The sequence below is a fragment of the Triturus cristatus genome, chromosome 2_1 (assembly GCF_964204655.1).
Source record: "Triturus cristatus chromosome 2_1, aTriCri1.1, whole genome shotgun sequence".
Taxonomy (NCBI): domain Eukaryota; kingdom Metazoa; phylum Chordata; class Amphibia; order Caudata; family Salamandridae; genus Triturus; species Triturus cristatus.
In genome coordinates, this window is record NC_140581.1 from 591,637,291 (window position 1) to 591,661,862 (window position 24,572).

The following is a 24,572-nucleotide window of genomic DNA, read 5'->3' on the forward strand; positions in this document are numbered from 1 at the left end:
ATCGGGTGAGCAGAGACCCCAAGGCATTAGAGGGGCCAGCCTGCACGGCTCTGTAGGTGAGGCAGAGAAGTTTAAAAGAAATTCTAAAACTAATGGGAAGCCAGTGCAGGTTCTTCCTGGCCGTCGTTGCCGAAGAGTCCCTAGGGAGTGCTAAAACGAATCTGGCGGCAGCGTTCTGTACCACCTGCAGACGTTGTATCAGATATTTATTGGACTCCGCATATAATGCATTGCAGTAATCCAATCTGGAGCCCACAAGGGCAGTGACTGTATGTTTACGTGCCTGCAGGGACAAGTAATGGAGGATTCGTTTCAAAGTTTTAATGACTCCCCAGCACGTGGCCACGGTCCTGTTAATCTGACTGTTCATGGCGAGTGAGGTATCAAAGATGACACCAAGGTTCCTAGCCGTAGAGGAGGGAGTAGGGCAGGTTCCAAGGGACGGAGGCCACCACTCATTGGACCAGATGTTTTGATCCTTGCCGAACACGAGAACCTCCGTTTTATCGGCGTTGAGTTTTAAAGAATTCAGCACCATCCACTCAGCGACCATCTGCATGCAGGCCCTGAAACTAGAGGCAGAGACACTCAAAGAATGGCTAAGGGACACCATAATTTGAGTGTCGTCAGCATAGGACACTACCTCCATCCCCTGCGATCTTACTAATCTTGCAAGGGGGGCCACATACAGGTTAAATAGGGTAGGACTTAAGGCCGAACCCTGGGGCACTCCACATTGCAAAGATTTAGCAGGGGAGAGGAACTCACCCAGCAGAACTCTTTGCTCTCTAAGATGTAAAAAAGAGTCAAGAAGGCTGAGAGCCTGTCCTGCCACCCCTGCCTCCCTCAGCCGCGATGTAAGGGTAGAGGGAGACAGGGTATCGAATGCTGCAGTCAGATCCAGCAGGACAAGAATCGTCGTCTGACCCAGATCAACTTTGCGCCGGATGTTGTCAACCACCATAGTCAGAGCGGATTCAGTGCTATGGGACTTCCTGAAACCGTGCTGAGAGCTATCCAAGAACCCAGAGGAGTCAAGGAAGGTAGATAGTTGAGAGTTTAGATGGGCTTCAAGCATCTTTGCAGGAGCAGGCAAAAGGGAGATGGGCCTAAAGTTCTTCATCACTCCAGGATCCAGGGAGGATTTTTTTAGGAGGGGTTTTACTATGGCCTTTTTCCAGACCATTGGGAAAATGCCCTGAGACAAAGCCACATTCATGACTGCCAGTAACGGGGGCAGAAGCGTTTCCCTGCAATCCCTTAGAACTTTCAGCGGACAGGGGTCAGCCGGGGAGGCTGACTTAGTCAGATCCAGCAACGAATTGAGCCCCTCAAGGGAAAGAAGCGGAAAGTGGGTGAGAGAATTGTGTGAGTCTCTCCTCCAGGATTCAGAGGCCTTAATGTTACTCAGAGAATGCTCGTCCAGCATCTTCTTCTGGTTGTCAAGGGCCAAATGGATATCCGAGATTTTATTATAGAAAAAGTCGGAGATATTATTGCAGAGCTCCTGAGAAGCCACCACTGGATCGGGGGTCTGAAGAGAGCACAATGAGCCAACAATCTTAAAAAGCTCTTTGGATGAGGGAAGCGCAGTTGTCAAATGGGAGAAATACTCCTTCTTCTCCTTAATCACTCGAGATTTATATTCTCGTAGTATCAGTTTGTGATCTTCTCTGTCAGAAGGAGCCCACGACTTACGCCATTTCCTCTCCTTGATCCTGCAGGTTTGTCTTAAGAGTCTTAAAGGCTCCGTGAACCAGGGTGCAGAAGGTTTCCGCCGCGCAACATAACGTAGAGAAGCGGGAGCTAAAGCATCAACCGCAATAGTAATAGAGTTGACGAGGTCTTGAGCAGCCCCATCCACGCCTCTTGAAGCGGAAGTATCACAGTCTCGCAGAAAAGGAGCAAGAACTTGATTGTTGATATTCCTGTAACATCTTTTCAAGACTCTGTTACGAGGAGCGACATTGAAAAGCTCCTTAGTGACAGATGAAAGACCAAGAGGTACCGCACAATAGTCCGACCAAACCAGTGGGAGGGGGGAACCAACAGAGAGTCTAGGATCATTGGTGAACACCCCATCCAAAGTGTGGCCAGCCCGATGCGTCGGGTATAGTGGATCTCTAATATTAAGGAGTTAATGACAACTCTTGGCCTTAAGGAATCCTGGGATACCCCAAATCCACCAAGTAAGACCAAACTTAAACGCACTTATTGGGGCTGGGTAGATGCCAGAGATCTTAGTTGTCCAAGAATGGGAAGGCTTACGGAAGAATTCTTCCAGCACAAACAATCCCGAGGCCTCAAACCTTACTTGGACATAATTGAGATCCCAAGAGAGAGGGCATTATACATTCAATTCAGAATTGGGTCACTCCCAGTACAAGAATTCACTGCGAATTGGCGCCCCCATACCAGACCACTGAAGAATGCCCTACATGTGGGGCGCACAAAGAAAGCATTGCGCACCTTATGTTTGCCTGCCCAGGGTACGTAAATGCCAGGTCTAGGTGGCTTGAGCCAATCTGCAAACAAATAGGCACTCAGGATCATCTAGTAGCTCTACGCATATTAAAATCTGACCCGAAGAAGCCTCTTTGTTTGTGGTCTCGCCAAGTTCCTAGGCCATGCCTGGATAATTAGGCACAGTGCCAAACGAAGGGCGATGTAACAAGATTCAGAATCTGAGAAGATGGAATTTGTAATTTTAAATTGCTGTAGATTGACCCCAAATACGGCATCAAATACCCTCACTTTTAATTATATTTTAGAGTTCTTATCTAATCAACTTAAATCGAAACATACAATTCAAGGTGAAATAGCTTTAAATTCAGACTGTTTTAATCCATGTGCTGCTATATTTATTAATCTTAATCATTTTTACTCTTTCTCTTTTTATATGGATAGAATGTTTGATGCTTTTATGATACTTGTGATCGAAATAAAGCTATTTGAACTGAACTGAACTGAGCATGTGGGCAGTGCAGGGTCCTATATCCATTTTGGGGCACCAGGGGGCACCTTAGGTTTAGTAGTCTTTACTTCTGTGGCACAGCATTGATTCGCAATTCTGTGATTACATCGTCTATGTTATCAGGGATACACACAGCAGGTGTCATAATCATGCACTTATCCCAGCTTCAGTCAGACCTACCAACTGGGCACATGACTCTTGGTGCTTTGGCAATAACTACGTGGATAAAGTAAGGAAACTGCCCACAACACTTCAGCAGTGTTGTAGCAATTCCATGAAGCTGCAGAGACTGATCAGCACTCCTAATCTTTTTGCTCTTGTTTGATAGTGAATCACTGTTGGGAAGTCCCCTACTTCAGGGTCAATTACTGTAGTCTCTTCCTTGGCCAGCTCCTCCTGCTGCTATTCCTGTCACACAGGTAGGACTCCTTGGTTCCTAGGATAAGTTCAGCAATTCCTGCTTCAAAGTGGACTCCAGATGATGTACCCTAACTTGTGGGGAGATGGCTGTTAGACAGACACCGCACCTTAGTTTTGCAAGTCCTCTGAGTACTTTGTGGAGTACCTCCTCTTCAATCAAAGAGAACTTGGAACTGAAGAAAAAAGTGGGTCTACAGCTCCCATTCTATACAGTTTTTGTATACACAGGATGTGGATTCAAAAGCTATCTTCACCAAACCTGTTTGGGCCAGTTTCTCATTCATGTGCTCTGGCCAGGCCATCTTCCTAACCCAGCTTTCACTTTGAGTGATGCTGTTCACAGCAGTTTACAGGTAGAGCGCAGTTATATGACACAAAATCAACCACCAAAATATCGATTAACCACAATATCATCAAAAAAATGTTTAGCAAAATACTGTCATCCTATACACTAAGAAGAAATACAAAAATATTGATAACAAAAATATTGGCATTAAAAATATCAAATATTTCATAGTATTGAACATGAAGATAAAGTATAACACAATACATTAAAACATTAAGGTGCCGATTCCGATCCGGGTCGGAAAGCACTCCGACCGAGTCGGATCCGGAGTGTTTTCCGACCGAGCCGGACCCCTACAGTCCGACCGAGTGAGTATGATCCGCACGTATGCTGTCGGACTCGGTTCGGTCGGACTCCCATAGAAGTCAATGGGAGCCAGTTGTACATGCGCTCCCATTGACTGAATGGGTACCTCTCGAACAAGTGCACCCCCTACAGTGGGTACGCGTCGGTGCCATCCGCACCGTACATGCCTGTGTTGGGGAGACCCATAGGTCTCCCCCTGTGTCTGAGTCATAGGGCTGCGGGTGTCCGACACGGACCCCCGAAGTCCTACTCCGGGAGCTTTTGTGAGCCGGACACTCCGGCTCGCACAGGCTGTCCGACGCGTGCATCATACTGGCTCGGTTGTAAATCGCATCCATTGCATGCCACGGTTAGCTTCCGACCGAGACGTACGGAGCGGTTTGGACCCGGAAACGACTCGGTCGGTGAATCTCACGTAGCTCGCATCGTACTTGCTCGCACATACAGCTGTACGAGTCGGCCGGAAAACACTCGTATGGCTCATAGTTTTTCCGGCCGGATCGTGTTCGGTGCCCTTCCAACCCGGATCAGAATCGGCCCCTAAATGTATATAAAATATTGGCTACGAAAATATTATTGTATAATTACATGAAAACAAAATTACACCAATTAATTTCCAACTAATTGACATTAAAACCCTACAAAATAATCAAACACAAGGACAACATTTTGAAATATTTGACTAACCAAATAAACACAAGATAAAATGTTAAAAATATATATTTAAACTGGGCTAAATATACAACAATTGTAAGTAATTAAATAGATAATAATAATCTAAAACTCATAAAGTTAAATATATATACACCATACATTAAATAATAAAAATAAAAATTTATAATAATCCTAATACACAAAAATATATGTTACAAAAACATAAAACTTAGGTCCATGAACCACCAGACGCTTGGGGGCATGGCGGTGGCGGTCTCCCAACTGCCCTCTTACGGCATTGGTGGTGGGACTGCCACAGCCCCACCGTAGCCACCAGGGAACCACCGTTCTCTGGTGGTGTTGCGACCGTCAAGAGGCAGTAATATGCGGCGGTCATGCCAAGCATATTACAAGTTTCCTCTCTGCCACGGAATATTCTGACCGAGAGGAAACAAAGAGGGTCCTACAGACCCCCTTGTGCCTTATTCTCTATAGATGAACACAGGGAGGCACAACATGTGTCCCCCTGTGTTCATGCACACCATTTGCTGATGGCATGGACTTTTCAGTTCATGCTGAGCAGGAACTATTTTTGGCGTTCCCATTTCGGTGCCCATTTTCAGGGCTCTGCCGTTGCAACATCAAAAACAAAGCCCGCCGGACAGGAGGAATCTCCTAATGAGGTGAGCGATCAGACCTGGCGCCGCACAGCCACAGTTGTAATCAGGCCCTTAATTAGCCTCCACCACATAATTAACAAACTGCCCAAAATATTCAAACTAAACACAAAGTACACTGTAAAATTAAGCCACAAACAAAATAAGCCAAGAGAACTCTTCAGCTAATTAGATAAACACTACAATAAAGAGCAGAAAAAACAACTAAACCGTGCAGCAAAACACTATACATAAAGGAAATCGAAACTCTGCCGGATTCTACATTGAAATTCCAAGAGCTATCCATCACCAAACCGACCATGTACATCGAAAAGTAAGTAAAATAAATCCATTAACTAAAATTGTATTCAAACTTTTTGCCTAACGCTTAACTTAAAATAAACCACTAAAATAAATATTTTTATTTTTATCTCCAAACTTTAACTGCTATTACAAGATTTCAAACAAGAGCGCTGTGTTGCTCAACAAAACCACCAACTTCCAAAATGGCAAAGTTGGTAAGTAGACTGAAAATGTAAGTAAATGTAGGTAAATGTTAAATAACTCAAAACCTAAAAGTTAAAACCTAACAACCAAACACCAAAACAGACCTTTCCAAACAGGCAAAATAGCACCACCTGACCCACATCCCGACTGAACATAGCTGAGAAGACAAAAAAGCAGCATGTTAATAGGAAAGCAGACAGGTAAATATAAACTATAAAATAGAAAGTGCATTTAAAAATATTAACTATAAATTACAAACATAAAGTAATAAATATATACTTCTAACATTCATAGATACAATGTAAGCACTAGCTCGCACATCACATCCAAGAAAGTCAAAAAATGAGTTTACATTAGATATACATACAGCCGGAGAGCACAAGCACAGAAGATATACATTGAAAATTTAGTAACTACTATGTGAAATCTTGTTAGTGAAAGGCTACAACTAGAAATAATATTTTAATTAATGTTAGGGAGCACAACCAACCCCCAAATTTAACAGCGATAGAAGTAAGACGTGTTGCAAGACCTGAGAGAGGCAAGCACTAGCTCTCAGTAACACACTGCATGAATCTTAAAAATGTACTCCTCAAAGGTCCTGAGCATACCACAGTGCAAATGTCAGGAATCCCAGGAAGAACCAAACAAATCCACAAGAGCAACCCGTGATGCCTCCAGAAGATAACAAGACAGACATTCTTGAAAATATAACCCCTACACATATTGAAGAATCCTTCCTCCAGTACGACAATAAAATAATGACAGGAGAATAATAACATATATAGCTGATATAACATCCTCATACTAAGCCAAATCCAAACATGGATGATGGATGGCATTTTTAAATCGTGCCTTCCATCATTCACACACATATACAGCACACAGGGTGAATATCATAAGAGTAATATAGCCCTAAATCATGCTGTGCTTCCCAACAAGCACATTGTTACCTACTATGAACAACTTGGCCAAATTAAATTAAGGACTAACAACTACTACCCCCAAAAAATCATAATAGACGTTAAGCAAGCAATGACCTAATTTTGAAAGTCAACCCCCACAAAGCCATACAAACTGCTATTACCATTTCAATCAAAGCATTTGGTGATACCTCCAAAAATGTGCACTTAGGGGTCAATTAGGATGGCGGTCGTAGGCACATTCGCGGTGCTGGCGGTGGCAGAAAATGTCCTTTTCCGCACTCCCTCAGTCCTTGCGTCTGCCATATTACGATGGGCATAGAAAGCCCATTTCCCGTCCGCTGCGGAGTTTCGGGATCCTCCAGAACTCTCCTTCCGCACCGGTGGCGGACAGAGCCAATAGAGAAGGACCGCCGTGCGAAATGTGGTTATGACCGCCGGAAAAATCCTGATGCCTCAAATAGCCCATCACTCCGCAGTGGAGAATCAGGCCATTCGGGTACGGCGGAAGCACTGATGCGGATAGCAAACATTCACCTCCACATGTTCCTGACTGCTAGGCAAACGGAGATTTTGGGTCTTTCTGCAGCAATCCCAACCACCTCAGATGGATTTTCAGTTTTTCCAGACGTTCCCTGCGGTGTATCGTGAAATCCGACCGCCGCGGTAGGGTGTTTCAGGCAGTGTATCCTAATCTAACTGCCGGTTTTGCCGCGGTACCTGCGGACGGTAATTTTCTGCTACCAAGGCAGTCGAAATGCTTTTCCGAACGCCATCCTAATTGACCCCTTAGAGTAGAATATGCAACAATCAGCTTATCTGCTTATGAAATAAAAAAAAAATGGATAGCCCTTGTATCAGCACACTTGCTTTTTTTATCCATAAATATTGTAGTTAGTGCTCCCCACAGGGTTTCTGGGTATGCCCTGGTCACAAGGTGGTGGATTTGATAATATCCTTTTTTGCTCTCAATGTCAATGCTCACCAGTTTAAACTCAAGATGAATTAGAGTGCATCGAGTGTTTATTGGAATGCCAAATATTTTTCTGTATGTGGCTTTATGGCTGCATCCCAGTGGCTCAGTGAGCCTTCCTGGGAAAACAAGGTGGCCATAATTTATTGTTGGCATTCAATTTGCCCCTATGACTCATTGTATCTCTTCTGCCGAGTGGCTGTTTAGTTTATGGTATAGCTTAAATAGGGCATACGTGGTTTTGGCTGCTTTCCTGCTAACGCAGTTGCCTGCAATGTGGGTTTCCAGTGTCTGCCAGCCAGACTCTGAGGTATTTGTATTTACTAGTTGCGCCCATTTTCAATGGACTTTAAAATAAGGAGCATCAGAGGGAGATATAACCAGGATGCCCTCCACTCAGGTACTTTACAAAACAACAAGACCTGGTTATAAAAAACACATGACAACTTTAAACAGTCTCTATCAAATGGGCTTCATGTATTACTCCTAGATGGGGCTATGTTTAATTGTCTAGTCATGCCCCCCATATATGTTCCACATTATTAAAGATTCCTCAACCACTGTTATATTCCATATAGGTACTATAATATAGGCCTCGTAAACTTGTTACCCTTCACCTATATTCTCTCCCTACATTACACTTGTCACGGTTTCCAGGGACTGACCGTTTACCTAGATATTACACTACATTCAGAACGCGGGTTTTTCCCTAGTCCGAAATCTCATATATTATGCATGAATGTTCTTGGAAGTACAGCAGGACTGCCATCTCCTGTATAAAATCTATGTACAAAGTTCATGCCCGACACCATCCTTAGGCCGACAAAGTAATACAGCAAGGTAGCACCCCTGGGGAGACCTATGGGTATACATACATCACATCTTGCTAAGTTAGCTTGAGGAGATCGATACTTCCCAACCGACACACTGACCAGAGACGCTGAGGTTCCTGCATGCAGATGCTCCAGCTCGCAGTGGTCTAAACATCCCTCGCATGGTGTCCAGCTCGAGGCCAGGACGGGGTCCCAGTCCTACAGTCTCACTTAAGGTAATTGGGTTGACTAGATCCTAGAGGGATTCTTGGTTTAACACCTACACCCATGCTAGGTACACTTAGGTACATCTAGTTAGGGAGACATTGTAGGAGTACGCATCTTTATTTGTTTTATATACTTGAATGTATTCATGATTTTACTAAGATAGTAGAACTATACCATCCTTTTACCTTTATAGCACTGTTAATCATTTATATCCTATATTGTCTAACGGTTGTTGCAGCACATCTATTCTACACCAGAATAACAACTGTTCAATAAACGATTATTGAAAATGCCCAGCTTGTTTTATTCGGTTTATCTCTCTGAGATAGACTAAGTAAGCACAAGTGACTGAGCGAAAGGTAGTAGATTGTTTCCATGGTCCTGAGGGATCAGTGTTGTCATGATTGATGGTTTCCAAGAACTATTCTCTCCTTGGTCAGAGGAGATTCTAGTGGCAATGTGAGCTAGTTGGTACAAAAGGGCCAGCATACCGGTGGGGGTGATCAGAGTTCGTCTGACACCAATCCTGCAGTGTATGTTGTCTAAACGTGCAGATCCTGTATATTTTCTATAGGAACTACACAACATGGCGCCACCAACGTTGGTTGGGTACTTATTTGACAGTAGAATCTGAGTAGTTCAGTCCTGCTATTCTCAGAGATCCCTATTCACAAAACACCAGAGACGTCTGGAGTGGGTAGGCTAAATTCCACCACAGCTGAGTAGGCAAACATCCTATTTATTGGCTGTAGGTTAATCAAGCTTGAAGGACACACTGTTCCTAAAAATTTAACAGAACACCTGATCTTAAATTTCCTTGAAAAGTTATTTTGTGTTCTAAGCACAATGACTAACCAGGACATAGACCCACTAGAGCAAGCATTGCCCCTCTCAGAAGATAAGGAAGATGCAAACGCAATACAGATTGCGGCAAATATTAGAAATGCAGTTGTCCTGAAACCTCTTGCGCATGGTCTAACACCTAGGGGTGGCTTAGTAGCTTTCGTGATTGAGGCACATGAATCGTACAGAACAGAGGCATTTTATACGTGGGTTACATTCCCAGCAGCAATTGCAAGAACAAAAACATTTCACACCCACACAGAAGGTGATGCACCAGTGGAATATTGTCTGTTTGAAGACATTGATGTTCTGCCTACGTACCAGGAACACTTATACTGGTTTAAAGGCGCCCTACCCCATATAAGAAGAAGAGTAAGACTCGGTCCGCTAATAAGAGAAAGGAGCGACATGGCAATATTAGCAGCCTATTCACCACATCCTGACATTGAAACAATGCCAGGACCAGACTTACTCACACTTCACAAAAAATGAACAAAACTATACAGAAACAGGACGCCATACGTCATGAGGACATTTACGGTCCAGCCAGCAATGGTAACAACAAATACAGCTCAAGTTCAAAACACAACAACTAAAATTACACCACAAACGTTAAAAGCAGTAATGGGTAAAAAGCCCGCAAAACGTGAACAACTGCCATCCTGGGCAGCTCAGAAAATAACACAGCTAGAAGCAGTATTCTCAAATACTCCTTATGAAAAACACAGAATGCTAACAATCTGCTTGCCAATGGGGATCACACCACAACACCCCAGAAACATAGCAAACAATATAAAACACATTTTAAAACTATACTCACATCATTAAAATAAGTTACCAAACTCACTACACTGCACATGCTATAGTAAGGCTTTCCTCCCTTGGCTATGTAATTACAAAACACAACCTCACACAAAACTACACTACCACAAGGAAGCAATACACTATTCTGTATTCTTACCCCTACTCACATCCCCCGTTTCCCCAAAATCCCAAATAAAAACCTAAAAGTAGTCTTGCCTTATCCGTAGACCGACAGGAGTGAACCACAACCAACAAAAACTGAAATTGACTAACTATGGTGTTAATTGATTAAAAAATAAAGGCAGTGGTAAAAAAACACATTAGCAATTAAAATAAAAAGGATATGCAATGACAGTAACGAATAGAATTTAAAAATAATGCATGTGATAAAATATTTGCATAAATGTTTTCAACTGTGTAAATAACTAAACATGTTAAAAATTATTTGCCCATGGTATCTTGAACGGTGGTATAACATTTGTGTTATAAAATAATAGTACTAATTATTATATGGTTTAAAAGTCCATATTAGAAAACATGTTTTTTTTAAATAAAAATATCTATTTAAAAAATAAATTGTATGAAACAACATGTTACAATGTGAACTGTATGTGTGACACTGCAACATCAAAAATATTTTGAAGAATGCATGTGTAACAGTGTTTTTTCTATTATTTTTAAAATATGTCATATGTAAAAAATAAATAACATATGTATGTGTGTTAAATAATTTACAAATGTATCAATATAATATTTATTAAACAGTACAAGTGTATTATTAAAATATCAAAACATACAAACACTACAAATCAACAACATTACGAAATATACAATAACTCAGCAAAACTATTTATCCTGCCCCTCCCTATAATACATTATCTATTCAATCAGATATGAAATTGTTCAAATATAGCACCCCCACTAAAAACAAAATATTCTGGGAACACATGTACATTAAAAATATAATACATCGTCGGGAGGTCTAGCGATTTGGGTGAAGACTACACTCCGGTCCAAAGTTAAACCGGTCCCTGTCGATTCCCAGGACATCTTAGCAATTGATCTTGCTCTACATATACGTTTAAAAATGAGAATTTTTAATGCATATACTAGAGTGGGTTTAGGCTCAGAGGGAACCAATACTATATGTATTTTAGATCATGTCCTGACTGAATGAACTGGAAACACACCTCTATTGGTTGCTGGGGATCTTAACTGCACTTTCGAACTCCTCGCCCCTGCCGTGACTGAGGAGTGGGACAGTTTCTGGCAAAGCCCACAGCTGGACCTCCCAACGATTAGATGGTCTAAGTGAGGCGGCCAGCTGTTGACTTTTACGTTGCAGCATGATTTGAGGGCCACAAACGAAAGGACGAAATCTGATCTGAATGATGAAATGACCTTCAATAGACCAGGCCATGCAAGCAGAATTGATTACTGTTTGGTTTACTGTAGCCTATGGCCCATTGTGTTTGACATGATAGTGGTTAAAAGATCTGATAGTGACCACAATGCCCTGACCCTTTCCGTAACAAATCATGGAGAGAGCGAAACCTATATTAGGGGCCGGACTGATTTGGGAAAGCTATCTATTACTGGTAATTTGAGAACAATTAGATGGGATTGGGTGGAGGAAAATCCGGGGGTATTGGAAGGTGTTAATTACAAAGTGCTTGAGAAGGTGGCAGTGCTGTCAGAACTCCCCAAAACAGACACAAAAGAGAAGTTGAGTAACGAGCATGAGACACTTTATATGAAGATCAGGGAAATACTGGGCCAACCGAAAAAAGGGAAGGATCTCCATTTTAAAAAAAAGGAGTGAAAAGGCAGGTGTCTGTGGCAGACTGGTATAACCAGGAATGTAGAAAACCAAAGGGTGAGCTTTTACCGGCAGTGAAATCTAGGAACCACCTTGATATGGTGGCATGTAGAGCTAGATATAGACAGGCATTAGATTATGCCAAGAAACAATGGGAATGTTCTCAATGGTCCTTTCTACACAGCACATTGGTAGTCGAAGATTATAAGTCTTTTTGGAGGAAAGCAGCCTATTGTTTGAATGGACCAAAGACCATCCTAGAGTTCACAGTCCAGCCGGTAGAGTGGGTATCCCACTTTGGGGGTCTATATGCTGTAGGGAACATGGCGGAAGAAGAGCTTGTAGGCATGAACTAGAATGTTACATCTGGCAATGTGGAAGTCATAGAAATATCTCTCGAGGAGACCCGGGCAGCCATTAGCTCCTGTATTCCAGCCAGAGCTCCCGGCCCGATCAAATCCCAAATTACCTACATTTAGAAGCCTGGGCCCCATATATTAATATGCTTACTAATGCCATTCTCTCAGGTATGGAAATCCCTACTTCTTGGAACTCAGCAGAGATCATATCTATCTATAAGAAAGGAGATAGAGCAAACCCGGCCATCTACAGTCCTAGCAGTCTAATTGACTCTTTGCAGAAACTTTCCTGTAAGCAGCCATTGGCCCGTATTCAGAATTGGATCTCAGAGAAAAACATTCTGTCTGATTTCCAGGTGGGTTTTCATGCCAATATTAGTACCTTGGACCAGGTCTTCTGCTTTCTCTGCATTTATTGGAAAGAAGTTGTCATCAAAGGGGGGGAAGCTTTATGTAACTTTTGCGGATCTGCGCATGGCTTTCAACCTGGTCCCTCGAGCTAAACTCTGGAAGGTGGTGGCAGAGCTGGGACTCCCTCGAAATCTACTCGAATTCTTATTAGTTTGCACTCAACAAATATAGCCCAAGTTAGGTGGGGGGAGGATGGACAATTAACTGAGCCCTTTAAGATAAATCATGGAGTGAGACAGGGATGCGTATTAGCGCCTACCCTGTTTTCGCTCTTTAGTAATGGGGTAGAAGGCTTCCTCGACAGGGATGGGGTGATGCCCCAAAAGTCAGGGAGTGAAGAGTGCCTGCACTACTCTTCGCTGACGATACGTTATTAATATCAAAGTTCCCACAAGGGTTCCAACAGCAACTAAATGATTTTAAACACTTCTGTGATGAGTGTGGCCTGGAATTGAATGAGGCAAAAACAAAGTACATGATATTTGCTAAGGGTGCTTCGAAGCTATCTAAGAGACGTATGTATGTAGGTGACTACTATAGAACTAGTCTCTGTCATTGATTATTTGGGGATTCGTCTAACAGCAAGCCTCTGATGGGTACCCCATATAGAGAAAACACAGCTGTTCTTAATCCAGAAGAATACCCACATAAACAAGATCCATAGAAACACAGTGTACAGAAAAGTGGCTCTAGTATTAGAAATATATAATACCGAAGTCCTAGGAGTAGTCTTATATGGAGCAGAATTGTGGGGTAGTGGGAACACTGTTTGCCTTACTGCTATTGAACATCGCTTCATAAGATCTCTCTTCAATTTACCAGCTACAATTTACCCCAATCTTTCTTGATTTGGCCCACAGAAAATTGTCCCATAAGCTTGACTATAAGCATTTAATGTTTTGGGATCACCTATGGACAATTGAGGAGCTCGCCCCCTATTGAGTGGCCATTAGGGATCTTTTGATACAGCCTAAGATAATTACAATTCATGGTTTAGTACCCTGAGAGAACTGTCGAGGAATTTGGGGATGGAGGCTTATTGGGCAAGACCGGAGGAGCTGTAAGAGTATGGTTAAAACCATTTATTGGGAATCTACCCTGGTGAACGACATGACAATTTCTGTGTGCTTCCTAACCCATGAGTTTACAAATTTTAAACCTCTCCTGCTCTTTGAGGAAACAATCGATGAAATTGTTCCTCCACTTGCACATAAACTTTTCCTCCAATTCAGGTACAAGATCCTTCCTACTAAATTGTTTTGTAGTTAGTGGCGAACCAATATACCGCCTGATGATAAATGTCCAGCTTGTAAAGGAAGACCTGAATCCTTAGTCCATTTGCTATTTTTCTGCCCACATTACAAGAATTTGAGGGCCAAGTGGATAATCCCCTTGTGTAGGCTTATTGATCCTGGCCACTATCTCGACATGCTGAGAATTCTCTTTACAGGCTCCCGTAGAGTTATGGTCTTCAGCCAAGCAAAATTTCTGATAGCTCTATAGATTGAAGAATTTTTATTGCATCTTTTAATTGTATGTACAAAAGAGATGTACTTTTATATGGTTCTTAACTCTCTACAGACACCCGTAGACAAATGAATGAATGAATGAAAATGATTTTGTATTGCGCAACTTAGCCCACTGGGCGTCAAGGCGCCTAACCAGATAAAAACTGACTTAAAATAAAAAGAGCTTACTGATAGGCCTTTATAAAATACCAAGTTTTGAGAGCCTTCCTGAAAAGGGCAAGGGAGGATTGCGACTTAATCTCCAAAGGGAGATTATTCCAGAGAAGAGGTGCAGCAATAGAAAAAGCTCTATTCCCCCATCTGACCTTCTTAGCACGAGGAACTGCCAACAGAAAAGAATCTGAGGACCGGAGAGGCCTACTGGGAATGTAACGGGTCAGCAAGGATCCCAGAGCATCTGTGGGGACAGCCTGCAGGGCTCTAAAAGTGAGGCAAAGAAGTTTAAAAAAGATCCTAAAAGTAATCGGAAGCCAGTGTAAGTTCTTCCTAGCTAGTGTCGCAGAAGCGTCCTTAGGAAGAGACAAAACAAATCTAGCCGCTGGATTTTGCACCAGCTGGAGGCGCTAATAAGATATTTGTTAGACTCTGCATATAGTGCATTACAGTAATCTAACCTAGAGCCTACAAGGGCGATCACTGTCTGTTTACGTGCCTGTGGGGACAAATAATGCAGGATTCTTTTCAAAGTATTAATGACTCCCCAACAGGTAGACACGGTCCTATTAACCTGGAGCTTCATGGAAAGTGAGGAATCAAAAATAACACCAAGATTCCTAGCTGCCGGAGAGGGAGTGGGGCAGGTTCCCAAAGAAGAAGGCCACCACTCACTAGACCAAATGTCCCGGTCCTTGCCAAAGACCAGGACCTCTGTTTTATCGGCATTGAGTTTTAATGAATTCAGAATCATCCACTCAGCTACCATCTGCATGCATGACCTAAAGGCAGATGCCGATTCCCCAATCGAATGGGCTAAAGACACCATAATTTGCATGTCGTCGGCATAGGACACTACCTCCATCCCCTGTGATCTCACTAATCTAGCAAGGGGGGGGCCACATAGATATTAAAAAGGGTCGGACTTAATGCCGAACCCTATGGCACCCCACACTGCAAAGATTTAACAGGGGACAGGAACTCTCCGAGCATGACTCGTTGCTCTCTAGAATGTAAAAAAGAGTCAAGGATAGGCTTCAGCCTTGCAAAATTTCTGTTACCTTTATAGATTAAACGTTTAAACTGTATTGTATGAAAATTTTTATTGCATCTTTTAATTTTAAATACAGAAGAGATGTACTCTTATATGGTTCTTAACTCTTATATGATATTTCTAAATTCCTGTCTTATTGCTGTCTTTTGTCATCTTTTGGCCCTTACATAAATATATCCAGGTGTTTGTAATTCATGCTTGAATGTGTATGAATGTGATGTACTTTTTAAGATCTGTGTGATCGAAATAAAGTTATGATGATGATGATGTAATACATACTATTCCAACACCAAAGTAAACTACACTTAATAAACTATAAAAAATTAAAGGGATGGCGTTTACTGTTCCTGCTTCAATCTAAACCATTTTGGTGAAGGTGGTGGTCACTGATCGGATCATATTTACTTCTCCCACTTCAATCTCAAGCACTTTGGGCAGTGTGTTGGACATCGGAGGGGTCAAATTACTATTCCCACTCCTATCTAAACCATTTTGGGGAATGTGTTGGACGTCGAAGGGGTGTGATTTATTGTTCCTATTTCAATCTAAACCACTTTGGCCACAGTAGGGATCAGATTTACTATTCCCACTCCCACCTAAACTGCTTTGGGGAATATGTTGGAAACTGAAGGTATGAAAATTATTATTCCCACTTCAATCTAAACCATTTGGGAAAAGGTGTTGGGCATTGAAAGGGGTCAAATTGGCTATTTCCACTCCACTCCACACTAAACCGTTTTGTGGAATATGTTGGTCAATGATGGGGTAAAAAAATACTATTCTCACTCCAGTCTAAAACATTTTGGGCAATGTATTAGAAATTGAAACCAAGTAATTCCCTATTCAAACCATTGTGTAAAAGGTTTAACCTACTAAAGTCATCTTATTTACTGTTTCACCCAAAATAAATAAAGAATATATAGTTAATAAAATAAATACATAATATTTTACATACTAATAATACAAACAAATCACACAAACAATACACACTACACAAAATACAATCAAAATATAACTTTTGAAAAATACATAAATTAATTAACAATTGCAATACAAAATAAAATAAAACATATAAAAGTTTTAATTTTAACATTTTGTTTATAAAAACACTAAAGTTTGTAAATATTTAATACATTTATAATTGTTTTTACATTTCATAATATATTTAAATGTGTAGTTTATAATCAACATTACATTACTTTCATACATTATATAACAAAATAAAAAGCATCAAAATTTAAATAAAATCCAATAGTATATTGACCCCAAATACAATGCAAAATTAACACACAATTATATTGTACTAACATCTAAATAAATGAATAAACATACTAAAAATACAATCACAAAATTGCAATTTTAAAGTATATCAATTTATACATAAATAATAATAATATATTTAATAACATTTTTTTAATTAAAACATCAAAATATATAGATATATCTGTATACATTTAAAAATCTCTCCACCCTTTCCCCTGTATATCCTACATCCTGCTGCTAAAAATTACAAAAATTGAAATATTCTGTTTAAAAAGATACAGCAACAAGTGAAACAATACAGCACCAAAAATAATAAACTAAAACAAACAGTAACATTACAAAAACGTCATAAAATTATATTACAGCGATATTTTAACAACAATATTAAAACCAATGGTTATAAAAAGAACACTCAAAAGCAATAGTCTTACCTGCGATATTCTTGTTGACAATCTTTTCCATATCACAATATTATTATGGCGATATCCTAGTAGCACGATATTAGAAACTCCATATTTTGTCCAAACAATTGAACATTCATCCTTGACAAAGCAATCCTCACCCTTTAGTCCCCCTACCACCCACCAAATTGCAGTATAGGAAAAACATTTACTAGCACTCTCGATCAGAAAGGTATAAGGCAAAGGCCTGTCTCCTCTTTCCTCACTTTAGTGACTGGCTATCCTCCCCATCCTGCCATTTCAAGAATGTCAGCAATACACTTCTGCCGTCTGGGGAAATCAACCCCATCTCTATCTCGCACACATGCCCTGGTCAGGGGCTTCTAAAATGAAACCTGCAGGCCTGTATCACTCTTGCTCATTCAGGCACACATGTACTTCATACTAGCACATGCTCTGTACTTGGGATCTAGGTGCTAGGATTCCAGGTTCACTGTGAGCAGGAGAACTTCCCAGCGAATAGGCTGATAGGCTTACAATCACACAATTCAGGTAAAGAGGCTTGGTCACCACATAAACCAGCTATGCTGCCACCACTGCACTACATGCATGAAACCCATGACAGCGACAGTAACCCTTCTGTCTCTATGAGGTTTAGGGCAAATCCAGGACCTATTGTAGTCTCAGGTAGGCCTATGCCTTCATGCACACTCTAGATTAGTGTGCGTCGAGGACAAAATCCCCCAAAAAAAGACCACACATTCTCACATCTTGGGCATGCAGGGCAGGAAACACAACTGTACATCATGCAGGGAACATTTCCGCCCCAACACATATGGTATCATGAAGGATAACAATGAATCCGCAAAGCTCTACATAAACATTCAAATCTACTTAAAGAAATGCCAGACCTACAAGAAATACTTCCAATTGCACCCCGCCTAGGTTTCAGAAGAGCTAGAAAGCTGAAAGATCAGTTATGCAGGTCCTTATTCAAGGGCCTTTGAGATGCAAAACAAGAACTCTTTCCCAAACACTGGATTCTGCACTTGCCATGAGTGCACTTTATGAAAAGTGAGACATTCTCTCTCAAAACAACTGGGGAAATGATTACACTATAACACATTGCCTCAACTGCAGCAGTACCTTTGTTGTATACCTTATCACCTGCCCTCGCAAACAAATCTGCATAGGCAGTGCCATCCGCTCCATCGAATGCAGGATTCGAGAACATTTCTGTAACATAAACAAACAGGATATAGGCAAACTTCTAATGGAACACCGCAACAAGTACCATCAGCATGACAAAACTGTTGCTTTTGCCACTGACCACATCTCTAAAGACTCAAGAGGTGGGGGTAGGAAACGCAGATTTCGAAAAAAAGAAAAGCCATTGGAGAACCTTCCTGGACATAGTATACTTACCCATGTGACAGAAATGCAATGCTGGCTGAACTAACCTCTTCACTCCCACTACCACGAGCTTATCACTCTCACCATTTTACATCCTGCCCATATATCCTACTTTTATGTGGACACTACATGCTCTTAGTAAAGATACAAACAACTCTTCATTTCACCTCTTCTGGAGGCAATTTATTTTGCTCTACTGATATTTATTATTTTTGTTCTGAATTCCTTTATTCAGTCTCATTGAAATACTACTGTGTTAATGCAATTTTATACTTTTACACCTACATCACAGCATTATAGGACTACTCAACAACCAAAATTACATTTCCCTCATTGGTATTCTAAACTAATTTCTCATCCTACTCATCTTTTCTGCTAACAATAACCTTATGTGTCTCTTCCAAGTCAAGTGAAGTCAAGTCAAATTGTATTTCGGTTACCAGGGTAACCATAGAAGTACGTCTAAAACGCATTGTTGAAAAACATCAGTACAACTCGTAGCAAAAAGATAAAAACAACAACAAATACAAAACACTGGTTCAGACATGAGAAAGAAATAAAGAGAGGCCTCTTAGGACAACAGGCATAACACCTGAGTTCTATATTTTAAGGCTATGTAAGACCTGTTGTAGTGCAGCCTTCTTCCCAATATGATTGTAGCAGATAAAGTGCAAGTGCCAAATTGTAAAGGATTGCATAATTTCAGTTTAACGATTGCTACAAGGCTTAAAAAATACATAGATAAAATGCGAGGCACCTTTACATAGTGTTTTTTTTAAAGCTATACAGTCAGCCCAGAAGGAAAATCCACTTAATTTAAAACAGCATTGATTCCCTTCTGTTAATAGCAAATTTTAGAAAAGAAAAACTATTCACACAATTAGATGGGTAATCAAGCTACTACAGATAGGCCAGGGCTACCTCAGGAGTTCTGATGCACGAGTCCTGAAACTTGGAATTAAAAACCTTTTGGTAAAATCAAGATAAAAGTGAAAAAAAAGGTAAAATGCAATAAAAAAGGTAAAATACAATAAACTCTGAGGACAGGACTCGTCACATGGACATAACCATATTTTGGAAGAGTCAAACTGACCAAGGGGAAAACCTAGGTGCCATCTCACAAAACCCAGCCTAAAACAGATGAGTAGTATTCTGTCCCATGTACAATCGATCCATTCCAAGTATGGTTCCAGTATTGTACTGTGCAGCACAACGTACTCCCTTATAGAGGGTTTAATGAGTTCATGATCCTCTCTGAGACAGCACTTAATCGATTTGATGGTGGCTTTCACCCAGGCCATGTTGGATTTGGTCATAGACAAGAATCAGAGAAGAGGCGTGGCCTATCCACGTTCATCAGCTCAAACTTAATATAATTAAACCAAGGGATATTCAGGCCTCTCTCTCAGAAAGACAGTCCTTGACGATTTCCCTGTTAAAAGAGGCATATGGATGTATCCAAATCGAGCACCACAAGAGCAGGGGGTCCAGTTTAATAGTATCTTCCACATAATCCACTCTGAGCTCCTGGTGCAAAATTAAGGAAGAACATGCAGGTGGGACACCCAGTAGTCTCCTGAACACACTGTTCTGTTCCCTTTGGAAAGGGTTTGTGCTGGAGTATCCCCAGATGCCCAACCCTTGCGTTAAAATAGGAAGACACTTTCTTCTGTAAACCTCTTGAAAATGGTCCACTGTTTTATTTCCAATGCAGTCGGCAAGGTTAAAAAAGGAATTCAACTGAGCTGACAAATTTCTGGCAGACTTTAGCAGTACATGGACCCCAGTTACCCTTGCATCAAAGACAACACCTAAGTATGAGAAATCCTGGGTGAGAGCAATAGGGTGACCTTGTAACGTTAAACCCGCCTCTTAGTTTGCCTAAGATTGCAGGCCATAATAGAGTTTTTGGATTTGCTAGTGACAAGACCCAGTGACACCATAAAGGTGATGAATTTTTTAAATAATATGTTAGGGCCATTAAGGGTTATTGAGAGTAAGATTGCATAGTCCACTTATAGTAAAACAGGGACCTTTTTCCTGCCAATAGAAAGGGCATCAGAAACTTTATTAGACAGGGTGGCACCTAGGCCGTTAATATAAAATAAGAACACAACAGTGGGGCTAGGATACACCCTTGGTGCGCCCCTTATCCCAAGTTTAAAACAATCTGTCCACCTACCTTAGGGAACAAACTTGACTGAGGCAGATAGATCATAGTGCAGGACTCTCAAGAACTGGACCAAGTCACCATCCACCTCTAAATTAATCAGGAGCTCCCAAAGATTGGACCTCACCCCACTGTCAAAGGTGCAGGAGAGGACCATGAAGACAAGACAAATGGAGCCCTGCTTACCAACACTAAATTTGCTGATCAGCAGTTGCAAATTGAGGCATCGCTCCACCATGCTGGGCCCCTCACAGAACGCATGCACCTCTGACAGTAAGTGAGACTCTCTCACGCAGCCTAGGAGGCGCTCCAGAACCACACTCCCCGCAGCTTAACAGTGGAATCCAGCAAGGATATCGGCCGGTAGCACCCTGGAGACAGAGGATTGCCCTTTTTGAAAATCACCAAAATGAGAGCAGTTCATCAAGATTGAGGGAGTCTCTCCACCTTTGAGATGTGTCAAGCAGCATAAAGCCACTATCGCCAGAGAAACAGCTCATTCTGAGATGCTTGCCCTCCAAAGCCAAGGAAGATGTGGGCACTATCCCCAATCCCATGATGCCCTCCTTGCACGTACTCCACAATGGGTACAGTCATGAGCGTACTTTTCCACGGTGTTCTCCATGTACATCCCATTACAACAATTTGTCCTTGGTTCCCGTGCCTTCTCCCATGTAAAACTGACTTTTTCCCTTAATGCCTCCAAGCCATGTAATTGTAACTTCTTCTCTCCTTGCCTAGCTGCTAATACAAAGGCATTAGTTTGCCTAAAGAATGCTTCTCCACCTACTATGCAAAACATGAGAAAGAACAGCTTCTACAGTGCACATGAAATTCAGAACATTAATCCTAAAGCGAGAGTTGTCAGGGGTTGCATATCAGGCCTACAGCTTTGCCTAACATAAGAAGGTATCATTTAAACATTTCTAGTGGTATAATTAATTTTGCATTTTAACTAACATATTTTACCTATCATGGAAAGTATTATTATTAAACACATATAATATATGAAAAATGTCATACTTCACAACTTGATTTCGCCATGTGAGTGTTTTATGCTAGTTACATTTATTTCCTACGTTAACTCTTCATACTACTTGTCGATAAACTAAAATATGTCACGTAGATACATTAACACGGTGTACAGTTATAAAACATTTACACAAGACAGGATTAAATGCGGGTGCACTCCACACTTGATTATGACTCACCCCTGCAAATGAGTAAAATGCAAATATGAAACTTTCACTCCATCAACTGGGACCTGGATATGAACACTTAACTCAGAAAAAGTATGTACAACCACAAATTCTTAGATCACAAAATAACAAAAGGCCGTTTTTTCTTTAAATACGATACTGATTTAGATTTACTTTTGAGGAAAAAGTAGCCATTCATTTCCGATGCAGATTTTGGTCCACCATGTTTGTCAGTCTAAAGTTGAAATTTCGGTTGTCTCTATTGTGCCTTTGATTGTTTCAGAGACTTGTTTTCTCCATACTTGCATGTTTCTTTTTTTAACTGCTCATTGAATTGCTTTTAGCGATGTGGAGCGGCCTCTTCACTCATTTTACTGAGTCCTGGAATAACTTCAAATGCCTTGATCCAAATTATACGACCTGGATGGATATCTTGAAAAAACATGGCTATTATACAAAAAAAATTGGAAAAGAAGATTACACTGAAGGCCATCATTCTCTTAGGTAGGTGGAAAATTCCCTTTATACATATTTCTAGACAAGAAAACATAAAACATGAATGCTTTGTAGATGGGGGGAAGGGTCGGGGAGGGGAGGGGTGTACTCCTGTCCTCCTAGGAATTTCAGCTCACGTTTAATTATGCAAATAGTCTTCGTCTATGGTCCCAATACACTGCCAGCTAGATAGAATTCTGAGCGATCTGTTCCTGTTTAATATTTATTTTATTGTTTATGTACTTGCAGTTATTTTTTCCGAAGAGCTAGTTTGTCTGTGTGGGTTGGAAACGACTGGAAAGGTCATAAAACAGATAGGGTGGGATAGTTCTCTTTGAGGTACCGGCATGACCCATGTTCTGACATCTTGGAAAAAGATGGTTAGGAGAGTAAGATAGTTTGGGTAACAGATGGAGGTTATCCAAGAGTCTCCCTTGCTAGATGTTGGCAGAGAGTCCAGAATGCAGAAAGTGAGAATCTTTATTCATTTTTTGTCGCTTGTGCTACCCAGGTGGAAGGAGGGACACTACAAATGAGTTGTTCTTAGGTGACGGAAATCGGGATTGGTTTATGGAAGTAATTTCTTCCATTTCTGCATAATATTGCTCTGTTGACATTTAATACCCTTCTCATACTATACTGGTGGTTCTTTATCGGTGGCTAACACTTGTGACAAATCCAAACTCATCTTTGGCAATTGCCAATTCCACTCGATTTAGGGCCTCATTACAAGTTGGAAGACGTTTGCAGCGGAGGTATCGTAGGGCCGGAATTCAGTTTACCAGCTAGTATTTCTACTTTAAAGTCTTTCCATCACGACCCCCCTACCAAAATTGAGAATAAATGCTTACACCGCGATTTACCACGTGCTGTCCAAACAGTTTTTCATCTTTTTGCTGAAAAAATCGCTGACATTATCTGTCTGCTCTGAACAAGTGGCAAATGTCAGCGGGACAGCTGGTGGGTGATGGGGTGTTGGTTGAGTGGGAACACTTGTACCTGTGGGGGGGAGGGTTCAATAACTGCCCACCCGGACTGCAGCAGGTAGTGGGCAGGGTTGTACAATGCTGCTTGCTCCAGACCCTGCAGTGTATGGGCTCTTAAAAACTCGTAATTGACACGCACTCTCTCCCCAGATCTGCAATATGGAGGCCCTCCCTGAGTTTAAACCCCTTGAGGGTCGGCTGTTGATGGGAGACCTTGGACTGCACAAAATCAGGCAAATCTACCAAACGTTGACGACACACACCCCCACCACTCTGGACAATACCCGGCTAGCCTGGATGGCAGACAGTCCCGAATTGACGGATGACGATTCAGTGGAAGCGATCGCAAGTCCGCGGGGCGCGGCTGTCTCCACCCGTTACAGGCTCATCCAATTCAAATACTTACACTACACAAGGGTGCGACTGTGGCGAATGGGGGTCATTCAGTTCCCTGAGTGTCTGTGGTGTGGCAGAGAGGATAGATCCTTCTTCCATACGGTGTGGACTTGCACAGCTCTACAGCCCTTCTGGAACAGAGTTGGATGTGTCTCAATGAGGTGCTGGGGTGGATGCTCCCACTGGACCCACGGCTGTTTTTGTTACATTCCACTGACGACATTGGGGGGAATAGATACAAACAACACCTACTGTTCCTCGTCCTTACTATAGCCAAACGGGACATAGCGCAGGGATGGAAGGCATCATTTCCTCCGACTATAGGTAAATGGAAGTCCGAATTGGATAGATGAATGGGAGCCGAGATTGCTGTATTTGAGGCTAGGGGCTGCCCACGGAAACATCGCAAGGTATGGGCGCGATAGGCAGCTTATCATGGAATTGACTTGCACCCCATCCCTGAGGATGACCCCTGAGT

The 24,572-nt window shown here is 41.6% G+C and overlaps 1 protein-coding gene across 1 annotated transcript in view; it reads left to right on the top strand.

The window, feature by feature from the left end:
- ARSK (arylsulfatase family member K) overlaps positions 1-24,572 on the top strand; it is a 567,335-nt gene that overhangs the window by 101,998 nt on the left and 440,765 nt on the right. The window contains exon 3 of the mRNA XM_085632496.1: positions 22,562-22,721. Coding sequence (XP_085488622.1) covers positions 22,562-22,721 — 160 coding nt within the window. The remainder of the gene's footprint in view (positions 1-22,561; positions 22,722-24,572) is intronic.